At 38.5% G+C, this 16956-nt stretch overlaps 1 protein-coding gene across 1 annotated transcript; it reads right to left on the bottom strand.

The window, feature by feature from the left end:
• Nucleotides 1-316: 316 nt before the first annotated feature.
• CAPS2 (calcyphosine 2) lies at nt 317-16189 on the bottom strand. Its single transcript, XM_067698706.1, is given in 7 exon segments — nt 317-492; nt 9557-9655; nt 11617-11691; nt 11694-11733; nt 14816-14849; nt 15032-15152; nt 16186-16189. Coding segments are annotated over 7 exon segments (549 nt in total).
• Between the last annotated feature and the right edge of the window lie 767 nt (nt 16190-16956).

Genomic DNA, 16956 nt, shown 5'->3' on the forward strand with positions numbered 1-16956 from the left:
TCTATGAAGGCTAATAAAATATGACCTACTAAAATAACTTGAATAATTACTTATTCAAGATAAGTAATAAATCAGAAAGACAGATCTTTATAAACTTATAAGCAGGCGAGCACTCGTATATGTGTGTGAGTATACACATACCCTTACATCTATCTTTCTGAATACCTCTCTTTCCAGGTTCAACTTTTTTGAGAAAACAACAAACAAACAGAATAATGAGAGCCCTAGAAAAATACATTCCAGTGTTTGATACTTTAAATTCAATTCATCTCTCCTTTAAAATGCTTAGTACTGATGATATACTCATTTTAAAAAACTAGATCCCCCATGGAGTATGTAAGATATTAACAAAATCTTCATCATCTACTATCCCTATACTTAGACCTTCATAATGATCTTCAAATTCACCATATGACACTTCATCAGACTTACTGCAGGCATCTTTCAGTGTTTCTAGAAAAGACGTTTTGATTTCTTCCTCTGTGGAATGTCCTGTAAAATAGTACTGACTATGAAACAATGTCCTTAAAAGTTCAGTGAAATGGCTGATGATAATAAAGAAATACTTAAGTCACCTGATGAAATCTTTCCAACAATTTGAAGTCTTATGTCAAACTACCCTGCAATTTATTTAAACATTTTCTTGCATGAACTAGAATTTAATGGTGAGGACTTCAACACACATTTGAAGCATCTTTTAAAAGCGTCTGACAGGATGTGTCCTTATGTATAGGCAAAATAACAGTTACTACTGTAGATATTCTTGTATTTGTTAATGTTTTAGAGAACTCGGTTTCATTCCCATTAGAAATGAGGAAAGAAGAAAACAAGTAAATAGTTTCATGATTTATAGGCTGATAACACAGTAATGCAATGTGTTAAAGGCATTAGTTACTTTATGAAGCAGTTACTCATAACTGCAGCTAGAAAATATTACTGCAAACACAGGATTCAGAGGCCTATGAAAATCTTTGCTGGAAGAAATTTTACTTGATTAACTCATTCTATTTTTAATCTCTGACATTAAGTAGGCTATTTCCACTGGTCGGTTATACTAAATATGATTAAATTTTACCCATAGGAAGATGCTATTGAGAATCACATATGTAACCAAAAAAATTGAATAGTTTGTTATTTAAAGTGAGAACATAAAATATCTGATTCATCCTTTTTTAAAAATTCATTTGATTTTTTAATTTAGAAAAAGAACAATAAGCTATTTAAATAATACCTTTGATTATATTATGGCCAGCTAAAGGAAAGAGTGATCTCAGCTTAAATACTTTTTCCTTAGGGAGGAAATATTAGGATATTTTCTGTACCTTCAAATTTTAATAGACATATTTATGTTCATTATATGATAGCTCCATCCCTAGAGAAAGCCATTTCCTTATTCTGCCTTAAATCTTGAAGCATAAGCAGTTACAGTAAAACTAATTCAGAGAACTTGCACATGTAATTATGTATCCTCTAAATCTATTCTGTTCTAACTCAATTTCATCACTATCTCCTCAACAGGAAATAAAAGTTAATCTCAATTATAAACATAAAAGAAAAAAATAAGTACAGATAATAGACCTCAGAACTTTTAAATTAAGCAGCTCTCCAGTTGCTGCTAACGTGTTTAAGAAGAAAGAGCTCCATGGCCGACCACTTACAGGAAAGAACTCATAGGGCTAAATAACTCATCCAGTATCACACAGACAGTAAATGGTTAAGCAGTGAATTACATGGATCTCTCTGATTGGAACTCCCACAGTTTTCCCATTAAACTTTGCAGTATCTCAGGAAGGGCCTCAGCCGTTTATAGTAAAAGAACATACTAAAGTTTACTGTTTGCCTTCAAGATGGCGGAAGAGTAAGACGCGGAGCTCACCTTCCTGCCAACAAAAACATCAGAAATACATCTACATGTGGAACAACTCCTACAGAACACCTATTGAACGCTGGCAGAAGACCTCTGACCTCCCAAAAGGCAAGAAACTCCCCTCGTACCTGGGTAGGGCAAAAGAAAAAACAGAGACAAAGAATAGGAACGGGACCTGCACCAGTGGGAGGGAGCTGTGAAGGAGGAAAGATTTCCACACAGTAGGAAGGCCCTTCGCTGGCGGAGACTGCGGGTGGCAGAGGGGGAAAGCTTAGGAGCCGAGGAGGAGAGCACAGCAACAGGGGTGCGGAGGGCAAAGCGGAGAGATTCCCGCACAGAGGATCAGGGCCGACCGGCACTCACCAGCCGGAGAGGCTTGTCTGCTCACCCGCCGGAGCGGGTGGGGGCCGGGAGCTGAGGCTCGTGCTTCGGTCGTATCGCAGGGAGAGGACTGGGGTTGGCTGCGTGAACACACCCTGAAGGGGGCTAGTGCGCCACAGCTAGCCGGGAGGGAGTCCGGGAAAAAGTCTGGAGCTACCGAAGCGGCAAGAGACTTTTTCTTGCCTCTTTTGTTTCCTGGTGCGCGAGGAGAGGGGATTAAGAGCGCCGCTTAAAGGAGCTCCAGAGATGGGCGCGAGCCGCGGCTAAAAGCGCGGACCCCAGAGACGGGCATGAGACGCTAAGGCTGCTACTGCAGCCACCAAGAAGCCTGTGTGTGAGAATAGGTCACTCTCCACACCTCCCCTCCCGAGAGCCTGTGCAGCTCGCCACTGCCAGGGCCCCGTGATCCAGGGAAAACTTCCCCGGGAGAACGCACGGCGCGCCTCAGGCTAGTGCAACGTCACGCCGGCCTCTGCCTCAGCAGGCTCGCACCGCATCCGTACACCTTCCTCCCTCCAGCCTGAGGGAGCCAGAGCCCCCGAAGCAGCTGCTCCTTTAACCCAGTCCTGTCTGAGCGAAGAACAGATGCCCTCAGGCGACCTACACGCAGAGGCGGGGCCAAATCTAAAGCTGAGCCCCGGGAGCTGTGGGAACAAAGAAGAGAAAGGGAAATCTCTCCCAGCAGCCTCAGGAGCAGCGGATTAAACCTCCACAATCAACTTGATGTGCCCTGCATCTGTGGAATACCTGAAGAGACAACGAATCATCGCAAATTGAGGAGGTAGACTTTGGGAGCAATGATATATATATGTTTCCCCCTTTTTCTCTTTTTGTGAGTGTGTATGTGTATGCTTCTGTGTATGATTTTGTCTGTATAGCTTTGCTTTTACCATTTGTCCTAGGGTTCTCTCTGTCCGTTTTTTTTTTTTTTTTTTTACTTAAAAAAATTGTTTTGCTTGATATTTATTTTTTATTTTAATAAATTTATTTTATTTTATTTTATCTTCTTCTTTCTTTCTTTTCTCCCTTTTATTCTGAGCCTTGTGGAGGACAGGCTCTTAGTGCTCCAGCTAGGCACCAGGGCTGTGCCACTGAGGTGGGAGAGCCAAGTTCAGGACACTGGTCCACAAGAGACCTCCCAGCTCACGTAATATCAAACGGCGAAAATCTCCCAGAGATCTCAATCTCAACGCCAAGACCCACCTCCACTCAACGACCAGCAAGCTACAGTGCAGGATACCCTATGCCAAACAACTAGCAAGACAGGAACACAACCCCATCCATTAGCACAGAGGCTGCCTGAAATCATAATAAGGCCACAGACACCCCAAAACACACCAGCAGACGTGGACCTGCCCACCAGATGGACAAAATCCAGCCTCCTCCACCAGAACACAGGCACCAGTCCCCTCCACCAGGAAACCTACACAACCCACTGAACCAACCTTAGCCACTGGGAACAGACACCAAAAACAACAGAAACTACGAACCTGCAGCCTGCGAACAGGAGACCCCAAACACAGTAAGTTAAGCAAAATGAGAAGACAGAGATACACACAGCAGATGAAGGAGCAAGTCAAAAACCCACCAGACCTAAAAAATGAAGAGGAAATAGGCAGTCTACCTGAAAAAGAATTCAGAATAATGATAGTAAAGATGATCCACAATCTTGGAATAGAATGGAGAAAATAAAAGAAACGTTTAACAAGGACCTAGAAGAACTAAAGAGCAAACAAACAGAGATGAAAAACACAATAAATGAAATTAAAAATTCTCTAGAAGGGATCAATAGCAGAATAACAGAGACAGAAGAACGGGTAAGTGACCTGGAAGATAAAATAGTGGAAATAACTACTGCAGAGCAGAATAAAGAAAAAAGAATGAAAAGAATTGAGGACAGTCTCAGAGACCTCTGGCACAACATTAAACGCACCAACATTCGAATTATAGGGGTCCCAGAAGAAGAAGAGAAAAAGAAATGGACTGAGAAAATATTTGAAGAGATTATAGTTGAAAACTTCTCTAATATGGGAAGGGAAATAGTTAATCAAGTCCAGGAAGAACAGAGAATCCCATACAGGATAAATGCAAGGAGAAACACGCCAAGACATATTAATGAAACTATCAAAAATTAAATACAACAAATATTAAAAGCAGCAAGGGAAAAACAGCAAGTAACACATAAAGGAATCCCCGTAAGGTTAACAGCTGAAAGGGAAAAACAGCAAATAACACGTAAGGGAATCCCCATAAGGATAACAGCTGATCTTTCAGCAGACACTCTGCAAGCCAGAAGGGAGTGGCAGGACATATTTAAAATGATGAAAGAGAAAAACCTACAACCAAGATTACTCTACCCAGCAAGGATCTCATTCAGATTTGATGGAGAAATTAAATGTTTTACAGAAAAGCAAAAGCTAAGAGAATTCAGCACCACCAAACCAGCTTTACAACAAATGCTAAAGGAAGTTCTCTAGGCAGGAAACAAAAGAGAAGGAAAAGACCTACAATAGCAAACCCAAAACAATTAAGAAAATGGTCATAGGAACATACATATCAATAATTACCTTAAATGTAAATGGATTAAATGCTCCAACCAAAAGGCATAGACTGGCTGAATGGGTACAAAAACAAGACCCATATATATGCTGTCTACAAGAGAACCACTTCAGACCTAGGGATACATACAGACTGAAAATGAGGGGATGGAAAAAGATATTTCATGCAAATGGAAATCAAAAGAAAGCTGGAGTAGCAATTCTCATATCAGACAAAATAGACTTTAAAACAAAGACTATTACAAGAGACAAAGAAGGACACTACATAATGATCAAGAGATCAATCCAAGAAGAAGAAATAGCAATTGTAAATACTTATGCACCCAACATAGGAGCACTTCAATATATAAGAAAAATACTAAGAGCCATAAAAGGGGAAATTGACAGTAACACAATCATGGTAGGGGACTTTAACACCCCACTTTCACCAATGGACAGATCATCCAAGATGAAAATAAATAAGGAAACACAAGCTTTAAATGACACATTAAACAAGATGGACTTAATTGATATTTATAGGACATTCCATCCCAAAACAACAGAATACACATTCTTCTCAAGTGCTCATGGAACATTCTCCAGGATAGATCATATCTTGGGTCACAAACCAAGCCTTGGTAAGTTGAAGAAAATTGAAATCGTATCAAGTATCTTTTCTGACCACAATGCCATGTGACTAGATATCAATTACAGCAAAAAATCTGTAGGAAATACAAACACATGGAGGCTAAACAACACACTGCTTAAGAACCAAGAGATCACTGAAGAAATCACAAGAGTAAATCAAAAAATACCTAGAAACAAATGACAATGAAAACACAATAACCGAAAACCTATGGGATGCAGCAAGAGCAGTTCTAAGAGGGAAGTTCATAGCTATACAAGCCTACCTTGAGAAACAAGAAACATCTCAAATAAATAACCTAATCTTACACCCAAAGCAATTAGAGAAAGAAGAACAAAAAAAGTCCAAAGTTAGCAGAAGGAAAGAAATCATAAAGATCAGATCAGAAATAAATGAAAAAGAAATGAAGGAAATGGTAGCAAAGATCAATAAAACTAAAAGCTGATTCTCTGAGAAGATAAAATCATAAATCATTAGCCAGACTTATCAAGAAAAAAAGGAAGAAGACTCAAATCAATAGAATTAGAAATGAAAAAGGAGAAGTAACAACTGACACTGCAGAAATACAAGGGATCATGAGAGATTACTAAAAGGAACTATATGCCAATAAAATGGACAACCTGGAAGAAATGGACAAATTCTCAGAAATTCACAACCTTCGGAGAATGAACCAAGAAGAAATAGAAAATATGAACAGACCAATCACAAGCACTGAAATTGAAACTGTGATTAAAAATCTTCCAACAAACAAAAGCCCAGGACCAGATGGCTTCACAGGAGCAATCTATCAAACATTTAGAGAAGAGCTAACACCTATCCTTCTCAAACTCTTCCAAAATATAGCAGAGGGAGGAACACGCCCAAACTCATTCTACGAGGCCACCATCACTCTGATACCAAAACCAGAAAAAGATGTCACAAAGAAAGAAAACTACAGGCCAATATCACTTATGAACATAGATGCAGAAATCCTCAACAAAATACTAGTAAACAGAATCCAACAGCACATTAAAAGGATCATACATTATGATCAAGTGGGGTTTATCCCAGGAATGCAAGGATTCTTCAATATTTGCAAATCAATCAACGTGATACACCATATTAACAAGTTGAAGGAGAAAAACCATATTATCATCTCAATAGATGCAGAGAAAGCTTTTGACAAAATTCAACACCCATTTATGATAAAAACCCTCCAGAAAGCAGGCATAGAGGGAACTTTCCTCAACATAATAAAGGCCATATATGACAAACCCACAGCCAACATCATCCTCAATGGTGAAAAACTGAAAGCATTTCCACTAAGATCAGGAATGCCCACTCTCACCACTATTATTCAACATAGGTTTGGAAGTTTTAGTCACAGCAATCAGAGAAGAAAAAGATATAAAAGGAATCCAAATTGGAAAAGAAGAAATAAAGCTGTCACTGTTTGCAGATGACATGATACTATACATAGAGAATCCTAAAGATGCTACTAGAAAACTACTAGCGCTAATCAACGAAGTTGGTACAGTAGCAGGATACAAAAGTAATGCACAGGGCTTCCCTGGTGGCACAGTGGTTGAGAGTCCACCTGCTGATGCAGGGGACACGGGTTCTTGCCCCAGTCCAGGAAGATCCCAAATGCCATGGAACGGCTGGGCCTGTGAGCCATGGCTGCTGAGCCTGCGCATCCAGAGCCTGTGCTCCGCAACAGGAGAGGCCACAACAGTGACAGGCCCGCGTACTGCAAAAGAAAAAAAAAAAAAGCACAGAAATCTCTTGCATTCCTATACACCAATGGAGGAAAATATAAAAGTGAAAGTAATAAAACACTCCCATTTACCATTGCAACAAAAAGAATAAAATATCTAGGAATAAACCTACCTAAGGAGACAAAAGACCCGTATACAGAAAATTATACAACACAGATGAAAGAAATTAAAGATGATACAAATAGATGGAGAGATATACCATATTCTTGGATTGGAAGAATCAACATTGTGAAAATGGCTCTACTACCCAAAGCAATCTACAGGTTCAATGCAATCCCTATCAAACTACCACTGGCATTTTTCACAGAACTAGAAGAGAAAATTTCACACTTTGTATGTTAACGCAAAAGACCCCGAATAGACAAAGCAATCTTGAGAAAGAAAAACGCAGGTGGAGGAATCAGGCTCCCTTACTTCCGACTATACTACAAAGTTACAGTAATCAAGACAGTATGGTACTGGCACAAAAACAGAAATATAGATCAATGGAACAGGATGGAAAGCCCAGAGATAAACCCATGCACATATGGTCACCTTATCTTTGATAAAGGAGGCAAGAATATACAGTGGAGAAAAGACAGCCTCTTCAATAAGTGATGCTGTGAAAACTGCTCGGACAGCTACATGGAAAATAATGAAATTAGAACACTCCCTAACACCATACACAAAAATAAACTGAAAATGGATTAAAGACCTAAATGTAAGGCCAGACACTATCAAACTCTTAGAGGAAAACATAGGCAGGGGCTTCCCTGGTGGCGCACTGGTTGAGAGTCCGCCTGCCGATGCAGGGGACACAGGTTCGTGCCCCGGTCTGGGAAGATCCCACATGCCACAGAGCGGTGGGCCCGTGAACCATGGCCACTGAGCCTGCACGTCCGGAGCCTGTGCTCCGCAACGGGAGAGGCCACAACAGTGAGAGGCCCACGTACAAAAAAAAAAAGCAGAAAAAAACCAAAAACATAGGCAGAACACTCTATGATGTAAATCACAGCGAGATTCTTTTTGACCCACCTCCTGGAGAAATGGAAATAAAAACAAAAATAAACAAATGGGACCTAATGAAACTTAAAAGCTTTTGCACAGCAAAGGAAACCATGAACAAGACCAAAAGACAACCCTCAGAATGGGAGAAAATATTTGCAAATGAAGCAACCGACAAAGGATTAATCTCCAAAATTTGCAAGCAGCTCATATAGCTCAATATCAAAAAAACAACCCAAACCAAAAATGGGCAGAAGACCTAAATAGACATTTCTCCAAAGAAGATATACAGATTGCCAACACACACATGAAAGAATGCTCAACATCATTAATCATTAGAGAAATGCAAATCAAAACTAAAATGAGATATCATCTCACACCCGTCAGAATGGCCATCATCCAAAAATCTAGAAACAATAAATGCTGGAGAGGTTATGGAGAAAAGGGAACCCTCTTGCACTGTTGGTGGGAATGTAAATTGATACAGCCACTATGGAGAACAGTATGGAGGTTCCTTAAAAAACTAAAAATAGAACTACCATACGTCCCAGCAATCCCACTACTGGGCATATACCCTGAGAAAACCATAACTGAAAAAGAGTCATGTACCAAAATGGTCATTGCAGCTCTATTTACAATAGCCAGGACATGGAAACAACCTACGTGTCCACCAACAGATGAATGGATAAAGAAGATGTGACACATATATACAATGGAATAGTACTCAGCCATAAAATGGAACGAAACTGAGTTATTTGTAGTGAGGTGGATGGACCTAGAGTCTGTCATACAGAGTGAAGTAAGTCAGAAAGAGAAAAACAAATACCATATGCTAACACAGATATATGGACTCTAAAAAAAAAAAGAAAAGAAAATGGTCAGAAGAACCTAGGGGCAAGAGGAGAATAAAGATGCAGACCTACTAGAGAATGGACTTGAGGATACGGGGAGGGGGAAGGGTAAGCTGGGACAAAGTGAGAGAGTGGCATGGACATATATACACTACCAAATGTAAAGTAGCTAGCTAATGGGAAGCAGCCACATAGCACAGGGAGATCAGCTTGGTGCTCTGTGACCACCTAGAGGGGTGGGATAGGGAGGGTGGGAGGGAGACGCGAGAGGGAAGAGATATGGGGACATATGTTTATGTATAACTGATTCACTTTGTTATAAAGCAGAAACTGACACGCCATTGTAAAGCAATTATACTCTAATAAACATGTTAAAAAAAAAAGAAGCTCTCACATTTCTGGTTTAAAAAATAATTATTTATTTCCTCACTTAATGGCCTCAAGTCCATGCTATGAATTAATATAATTTAAAGATATTACTTTGATTAACTCACATTTTAGAAATCTAATGTATTTTCACTTGTAATGATTACCTGAAATTACTTAAGGATGCTTCTTTGCACAATAACATTTTCTTATGTCTATAACAGACACACTGCCTGTTTTGTTAAAATCCATTTTCATAAAGGCCTAAATAAAGAGAGAAGTGTTATTTTTTTCTGTGAAATCATTAGAACCTAATTTTCTATTCTGCAGTAGGTTATTTTTTACCTCTAAACAAGACAGTTTAAAGTACTAAACTGGTATATGAAGGAAGCATCATGAAAACAGGGAGAAAGATATTGGAGCAAGATATTAGGTAACCTGCACTTAAGGTGCACTACCACTTTCTAGCACCCTGACCTTGAGAAAGTAACTTAACCTCTGTTACCCTGGCTTTCCTCTTCTGCACACTGAGGAGTTGGGTAAAAGACCTCTCCGGTAACTTTCAGCTCTACGAATCACATGAAATTGATAAATGGCCAAGACAAATGACCAGGAGTATTTTGAGTCAAAAAGTAAACCTGCAAATATTCCATTACTAAAATCAATGAGAAAGTTAAATAATTCTTAAATGGGTTTTCTTACTCTATTTCCTGAAATTTAACACTACCTTTTGAAATGCTAGTTGTTTTATCACTCCTCTAATTCAATGCAATTCTGAGGATCATAAAATATATTTTATTGAGAAGAGGAGTGTGTCCATAGAAACATACAACTGACCAAAAGCACCATCCTACATTTGCAGATGAGTCAAAACTAGAATCAAGTTTGTTTATTCACAATAATGTCACAGGTATGTGGTACCTGTTATGGGCTGAATTGCATCCTCCCCAAAATTCATATGTTGAAGCCCTAACCCCCAGTACCTCAGTGTGTGACTACAGAAAAAGATAGAGCCTTTAAAGAGGTGATTAAGGTAAAATGAAATCATTAGGGTGGGCCCTAATCCAATATGACTGGTATCCTCATAAGAAGAGGAGATTAGGACACAGACAACACAGACTGAGGGATGCCCATGAGAACACAGGGAGAAGACAGCCAGTTAATTACAAGACAAGGAAAGCAGCCTCAGGAGAAACCAAACCTAATGACACCTTGATCTTGGACTTCTAGCCTCCAGAATTGTGAGACAACAAATTTCTGTCATGTAAGTCACCCAGTCTATGGTATTTGTGATGGTAGCCCTAGCAAACTAAGTCTACTTTTGTCCTCTATTCCCAGGACCAAGACTTATGAAAGAGACAACCCTCCAGTTTCTACTCCTGATACTCACGCCTATCACTAGGACATGTAAGGTAAAAATATATGCAAATTTATAAATATTATGTGGTGAATTTGTTTAACATAAGGTTTTTATTTTGTCTTTTGGCCAGTAAAGATAAAGATTTTGACATTTTCTATTGGAGATTTGTACCCGATGTAATTGTTCATACTACCTTATTCACAATAGCTTTGTTTCAGTATTAGATAAATATACATTTTATATTAGGTACATATACAAAAGAAAAAGGAAACTACATTGCTCAAAAGCATGCTCTAAAAATGACTACCAGAACCTAAGTAATATCTTCTCTCCTACGTAAGTCAGAGCTCCTGTTTTTAATTTACAATTTAACATGATCATTTTAATTTTCATTTTAACATTTAGCATGCATATTTAAAAAGTAGACAAACGTGTTTTAGTCATCATCCTAAGATAATGTGCATTGAGCCTTGACACTGGGACAGCTATAATGCTCATAATTTTACATGTAATACCTTAGACCAGTTCTGTGAGATAAGAAACTGAGGCTTGGAAATATTTTATAATAGATATAGACATATAGCTATATGGAGCCAGCAATTTATGGAATTAGTAATTTGTGAACTGAAATTTAATTTCAGATTTTATTTTCCTTTTACAATATTTTCCTAAAACATAGGCATAAGTTATGTCGCTTTATACTGGGTAGATTTGTATGTGTATGTGTGTGTTTGTGTTTTACTAAACCCAAAATACATTACAGGGAAAGGAATTTAAAACATTTTCAAAGGTAATTCATTAAAGATTTAAAAGAAAGAACCTAAAAATCTATTGAAAGTAACCGTTTGAAAGATTACTTCGTTTCCTTTTGAACAAATGATTTTCTGTATTCATTCATTTCACCTATAACGGTATGCTTGAATTCTCTGTAATCAACCTTACATTGCCATAACCATTTAGAATTAGCCACAAAGACTCAAAATCCTAGAAATAATCACACAGAGACCACTGTTACACCTTTAAGTTATATATGGCTACAACAATAATCATCATAATAGCATTTTGTTACATCTGTTGTAGCCCTAGACAAGGTAGTGGACTTAATAAGAAAATTCCAAAAAGTTACATATAAATCCAATCAAAGGCACTAAAAAAGCTTATTTAGAGGAACTCTGTAGTGGACAGTTCCATAAAGTTAAGAAATATTTAAGAGTGGCAATAAATCACAAATGTATCTTTTTTTTTTTTTTTTTGTGGTACGCGGGCCTCTCACTGTTGTGGCCTCTCCCGTTGCGGAGCACAGGCTCCAGACGCGCAGGCTCAGCGACCATGGCTCATGGGCCCAGCCGCTCCGCGGCATGTGGGATCTTCCTGGACCGGGGCACGAACCCGTGTCCCCTGCATCAGCAGGCGGACTCTCAACCACTGCGCCACCAGGGAAGCCCCAAATGTATCTTTTTAAATTTATTTTTTTTCAATAAAAAATGCTTACCATTCACTTGAATTTGACCATTTCATTATCTTTAATGTATTATATCAGTGACAATTAAGAAGTCACTTCACTTACTGGAATGCCTCCAAAAGGCATTAGGATACTGACTGTACTTCTGCTAGTCTTCATACTTGAAAGTATAAGAGATTTGAATGACTCTAACAATTATTCCATGATTTACACTGAAAGGTGCTGTTTTGAGTAGATCCCTTATGCCAATTTATTCATTTCACCATTGCCACTTACTTCTTTGGCAAATGCACTATTTAATAGAATATTCTATTCATAAAGTTCCTAACAACAACAACAAAAATACAGTATGAGATTTTCTTAAACTCAGGTAAATAGATTTTCAATATTTCAGTCAAGTTGTTAGCTTTAAATGAGAATATAAATAAAACGTCTAGCAAGGTGACTGACAAATAATGGTTACCCCCAAAATATTCTCTTCCATTTCCTTCTAATTTTTTCAATTAAAATTTTAATAAGGAAACTTAAGACGCCCTGCCCCACCCCCCACCCCCCCCACAGTTCTCAACAACCCATACATTTTTTTTGGTCTGTTGTAATGCCCTGTACATGAAAAGCCTTTAAGGTCTATAAAATGAGCTTTTAAGAGTGAAATTGAGCTTAATCTTTAAAATCATACGTAATATGGATAGAAGATGAATTTGCTCACCCAACTCAAGGGATACTAGAATTAAAAGATAATGCTAGAAGCTTAAAAGAAACATTTTTCAAGAATTGAATAATTTACCAAAAGTTGCAACAAATTTATATAACTCTTTCTAAAATATGGTGCAGGATGGAAAATGATAATTCATTTGAAACAAAACTAAGGTATATTTATTGATAGTATCTCTATATAAATTAGGCTATTTAGGGGGCATACCAATTTTTTAAAATTTCAAATTAGTAAGAATGACTTTGCCTTCCCCCAAACTAGAGCCAGAATTAGACCCAGGTTGGTGATTTTTATGTTCTTGTTTTTGCTTCTCATTGCATGGGCAGTCTCCAGTGATATTATAGAGGAAAAGAAAAAACAGGGTATAAGACACCACATCTTTCTAATTTTCTATTGCTATTTTATTACTATTATTATTATTATTAATGCAAGGAAGAGATGAAGTTAGATAATCCCTAGTGTGTGTCACTAGGTGGGCCATAAGGTTAAACATTGTAAAAAACACAAGACAGGTATGGCACAGCAATGATAAGCAATACCATACTAGCACAGAAGTTTACAATTGATAAAGCATGTAATTTTCTCATTTGAGTTTCAAAGCAACTCCGACTATAATTATTATCTCTGGATTGCTCCAGCAGAGTCTGTCTGTCAGAAAAGTGAAAAGGCCTATTTAAGATAACACATTTCAAATGTTAAGGCTAGAACTTGAACCTTGATCTCATAAATTCAATTTCCAGTGTTCCTCCCACAAAATGTACTATATCTTGTGACAAGACGATTTGAAGCAAAAGAGAACAATGCAAGAGAATGCCTTATCTAAAACCCTTGAGGTAGACATGTTTCAAATTCATATACACTCAGGAGAAAATCCAAACTTCTGAGCATAGCGTGCAAAGCTTTAATGTAATGGACCCTGCTAGGCTTATTTCTCTCCATTCTTCTCCTTTCCTTCCTTCCACCTATCTATCTATTTCAACTCATGCATCGTCTATTTATTCAGCACCTGCCAAACGCCAGGTTCTATTCGAGGTATTAGAAATAGAGCAGGAAACAAGAAGCACCTTGGTCTCTGCCCTGATGGAACTTCCATTCTACTGCAGGCAGAGCCAGAGAATATCTACAAAGTGGTATAAAGAAAACAAAATAGATAAATGGTATGGAGAGGATCAGGGATCAGATGGGATGCTCCTTTAGATGGAGGTGTCAGTGTAGTGTTCTTAGCAGAGAAAACCTGAATGATGAGAAAATTCAGCCATGCAAAGGTCTGGTGGAAGATTACTCACAGCAGAGGGAAAGGTAGGGGTGAAACCTCTGGGGCAATTCCTGGAACCTGCCGCATTCCCTCTCCCCTGGAAGCCTTCACATGAGCTTCTCCCTTTCCTGAAGTAGCTATTGTCGGATCCACGCTCCTCCTACCCTCTTGTCTGCTTCATTCCTCCTCATCCTTCAAAACTCAGCTCTGACACATACCCACCTCCAGGAATCCTATGAACTTCCTTCTCCCAGAAATCCTATGAACTTCCTTCTCCTTAACCTGGCTTGCAATTTATCTCACATGTTCTGAAAGCATTCTCTATTTAACACTTATCATGTTGTTTTGTAATCATTTATATTTTTCTTTCCTTTACTTATGAAGACCTTAAGAGTACAGAGTATGTCTTCTCAGAGTTTAGAACAATGCCCACTTATTAGGCTCTTAATAAGTATATGAGGGAGGGATAAATGTTGACATTTAAAAAATCAGCAGGACTTGCCTGATGGCTTAACACTGATAACGAGGCATAAAGAAGGAGACAAATGAACTACTAAAATTTCAGTAGAAAAGTGAATAAGACCACTGAAGAATATTATGTCATTCACTGCAGAGAATTATCTGTGGTACATACATTTTTGGACACTTCTAAGTGAAATACTTTTTTTGTTTTGTTTTACATCTTTATTGGAGTATAATTGCTTTACAATAGTGTGTTAGTTTCTGCTTTATAACAAAGTGAATCAGTTATACATATACATATGTTCCCATATCTCTTCCCTCTTGCGTCTCCCTCCCTCCCGTCCTCCCTATCCCACCCCTCCAGGTGGTCACAAAGCACCGAGCTGATCTCCCTGTGAAATCTGCCTTATCTAAAAGTCCATTTCCTTCCTTGTCCAATTGTTGAAGGTATTTTCTCAATCCAGTCAAAATACGAACACCTCTTTTACATAGCTGTTCTTTTAGCACATCTGTTTAAGAAGAAGAGAGATGGAAACTAATTATTCCTATGCACAAATGTATCAAGTTGCGATTGTCTTTCCGGTAAGAAAATTAAAGTTGATATAACTGACATAAGGGATGTGACTATGCAACCAGATCATAAGTATGACTGACAAAAGGCTTTCAAAAATAGAATGCTCTTAGTAAAGGGGGTTATATACAAAATCACATGTAAAATGTACCAGAACAATAGCACCACTGTGTGGTGAAAGTGTTGCATTTTATACATAGGAAAATAATGGTTCACTTTATCAGCATGAAAATAACCTAAATGTTACAAATAAAATCTTAGTTTTTTAAAATTTCCCAGGTTTCCTCTTCATCTGTCAAGCCCATATCTTTAATCTCCTTCCTCTTTCTTTGTAATTACCAACTGAATTACAAATTTTTGAGTGATCTGCCTGACATCAATTCATCAGTTCAAAATTTCTAAAATAGTTTGAAATCTTCAAACTGTAGGTTATATATTAAATAGCATCAAGGCTTTGGAATGCTATCCTATCCTTATACATTTAAAGTAACCCTTTCCAGGGCTTCCCTGGTGGCGCAGTGGTAGAGAGTCCGCCTGCGGATGCAGGGGACACGGGTTCGTGCCCCTGGTCCAAGAGGATTCCACATGCCGCGGAGCGGCTAGGCCAGTGAGCCATGGCCGCTGAGCCTGTGCGTACAGAGCCTGTGCTCCGCAAGAGGAGAGGCCACAACAGTGAGAGGCCCGCGTACCGCAAAAAAAAAAAAAAAAAAAAAAAAAAATGTTCTTCCTTATCCCTCATTCTCCTTGGACCAGTCTGAAGGGGGCCTTGGGAAATATGCCATCTTTGAGGGCTACACAGCCTTCTCAGACTGCTTTCTGCCCACAGAAGTTTAAGGTCTAAGAGTCATTAAAATATCTTGCATTCATTGCTTTTTCATAACAGGTTTACAGTATCTTTGGGAATACACCTCTCTCCAAAACTCTGAAGGTCTTTCAGCTATATGCCTCCAGTCAGTTCCAAGTACCAATACCCATGCTTAAAGTATAGTTTGGAGAAATTTTCAAATCTTTATTTCTTTGTTTTCTCACCCTGGCGCTTTTCTTTTTCATCTTAATGCCAGTTACCTTGAAACATGAATTTTGGAGAAATGGGTACAGTCTTAACCTGTTCCATTTGCTGAGGCAATTTTTAATCAATTAAGAGGATTTCCTTGGAATCACATACTTCATCTTCTCTTTGCCCTGAGGCTTTTAATCACATGAAAGTTTTACAACATTGGTCTCTCAAAGCCTTTTATATAGAAGCAGCTCCTTTTCCATTTCTCAAAAGCCCCACATTTCTTGATTCTCTCTTTCTGCTTCCAAACTGGCCAGTGTTTTAAATACTTTTATAATATCTTCTTGAACCCACACTACAACCTACAAATACTATTAATTATCTGTTTTCCAACCTCTGCTTAGAGCTTCAAGTTCAATGGACTCATGATCTGCCTCCTGAGTAATAGATCACAGTTTTTCAGATATTTTGGCTCTGAATCACATGGATTGCCATCATTACTCTGACATAAGTTTCCTCACTGCTCGCCAACTAACTGGTAAACTCTACCACATAGCTAAGGCAAGCTTGCCACTAACATTTGTGGGCTAGAAGAAGTAAAAAAAATGGAAGCTCACATATAGTCTCATTGTTGGCTCAGTAGATTTTTATTTAGTAAAGAATATGTGGGGCTTCCCTGGTGGCGCAGTGGTTGGGAGTCCGCCTGCCGATGCAGGGGACACGGGTTCATGCCCCGGTCCAGGAA

Source organism: Pseudorca crassidens, chromosome 11 (genome assembly GCF_039906515.1).
Source record: "Pseudorca crassidens isolate mPseCra1 chromosome 11, mPseCra1.hap1, whole genome shotgun sequence".
NCBI classification, from domain to species: Eukaryota; Metazoa; Chordata; class Mammalia; order Artiodactyla; family Delphinidae; genus Pseudorca; species Pseudorca crassidens.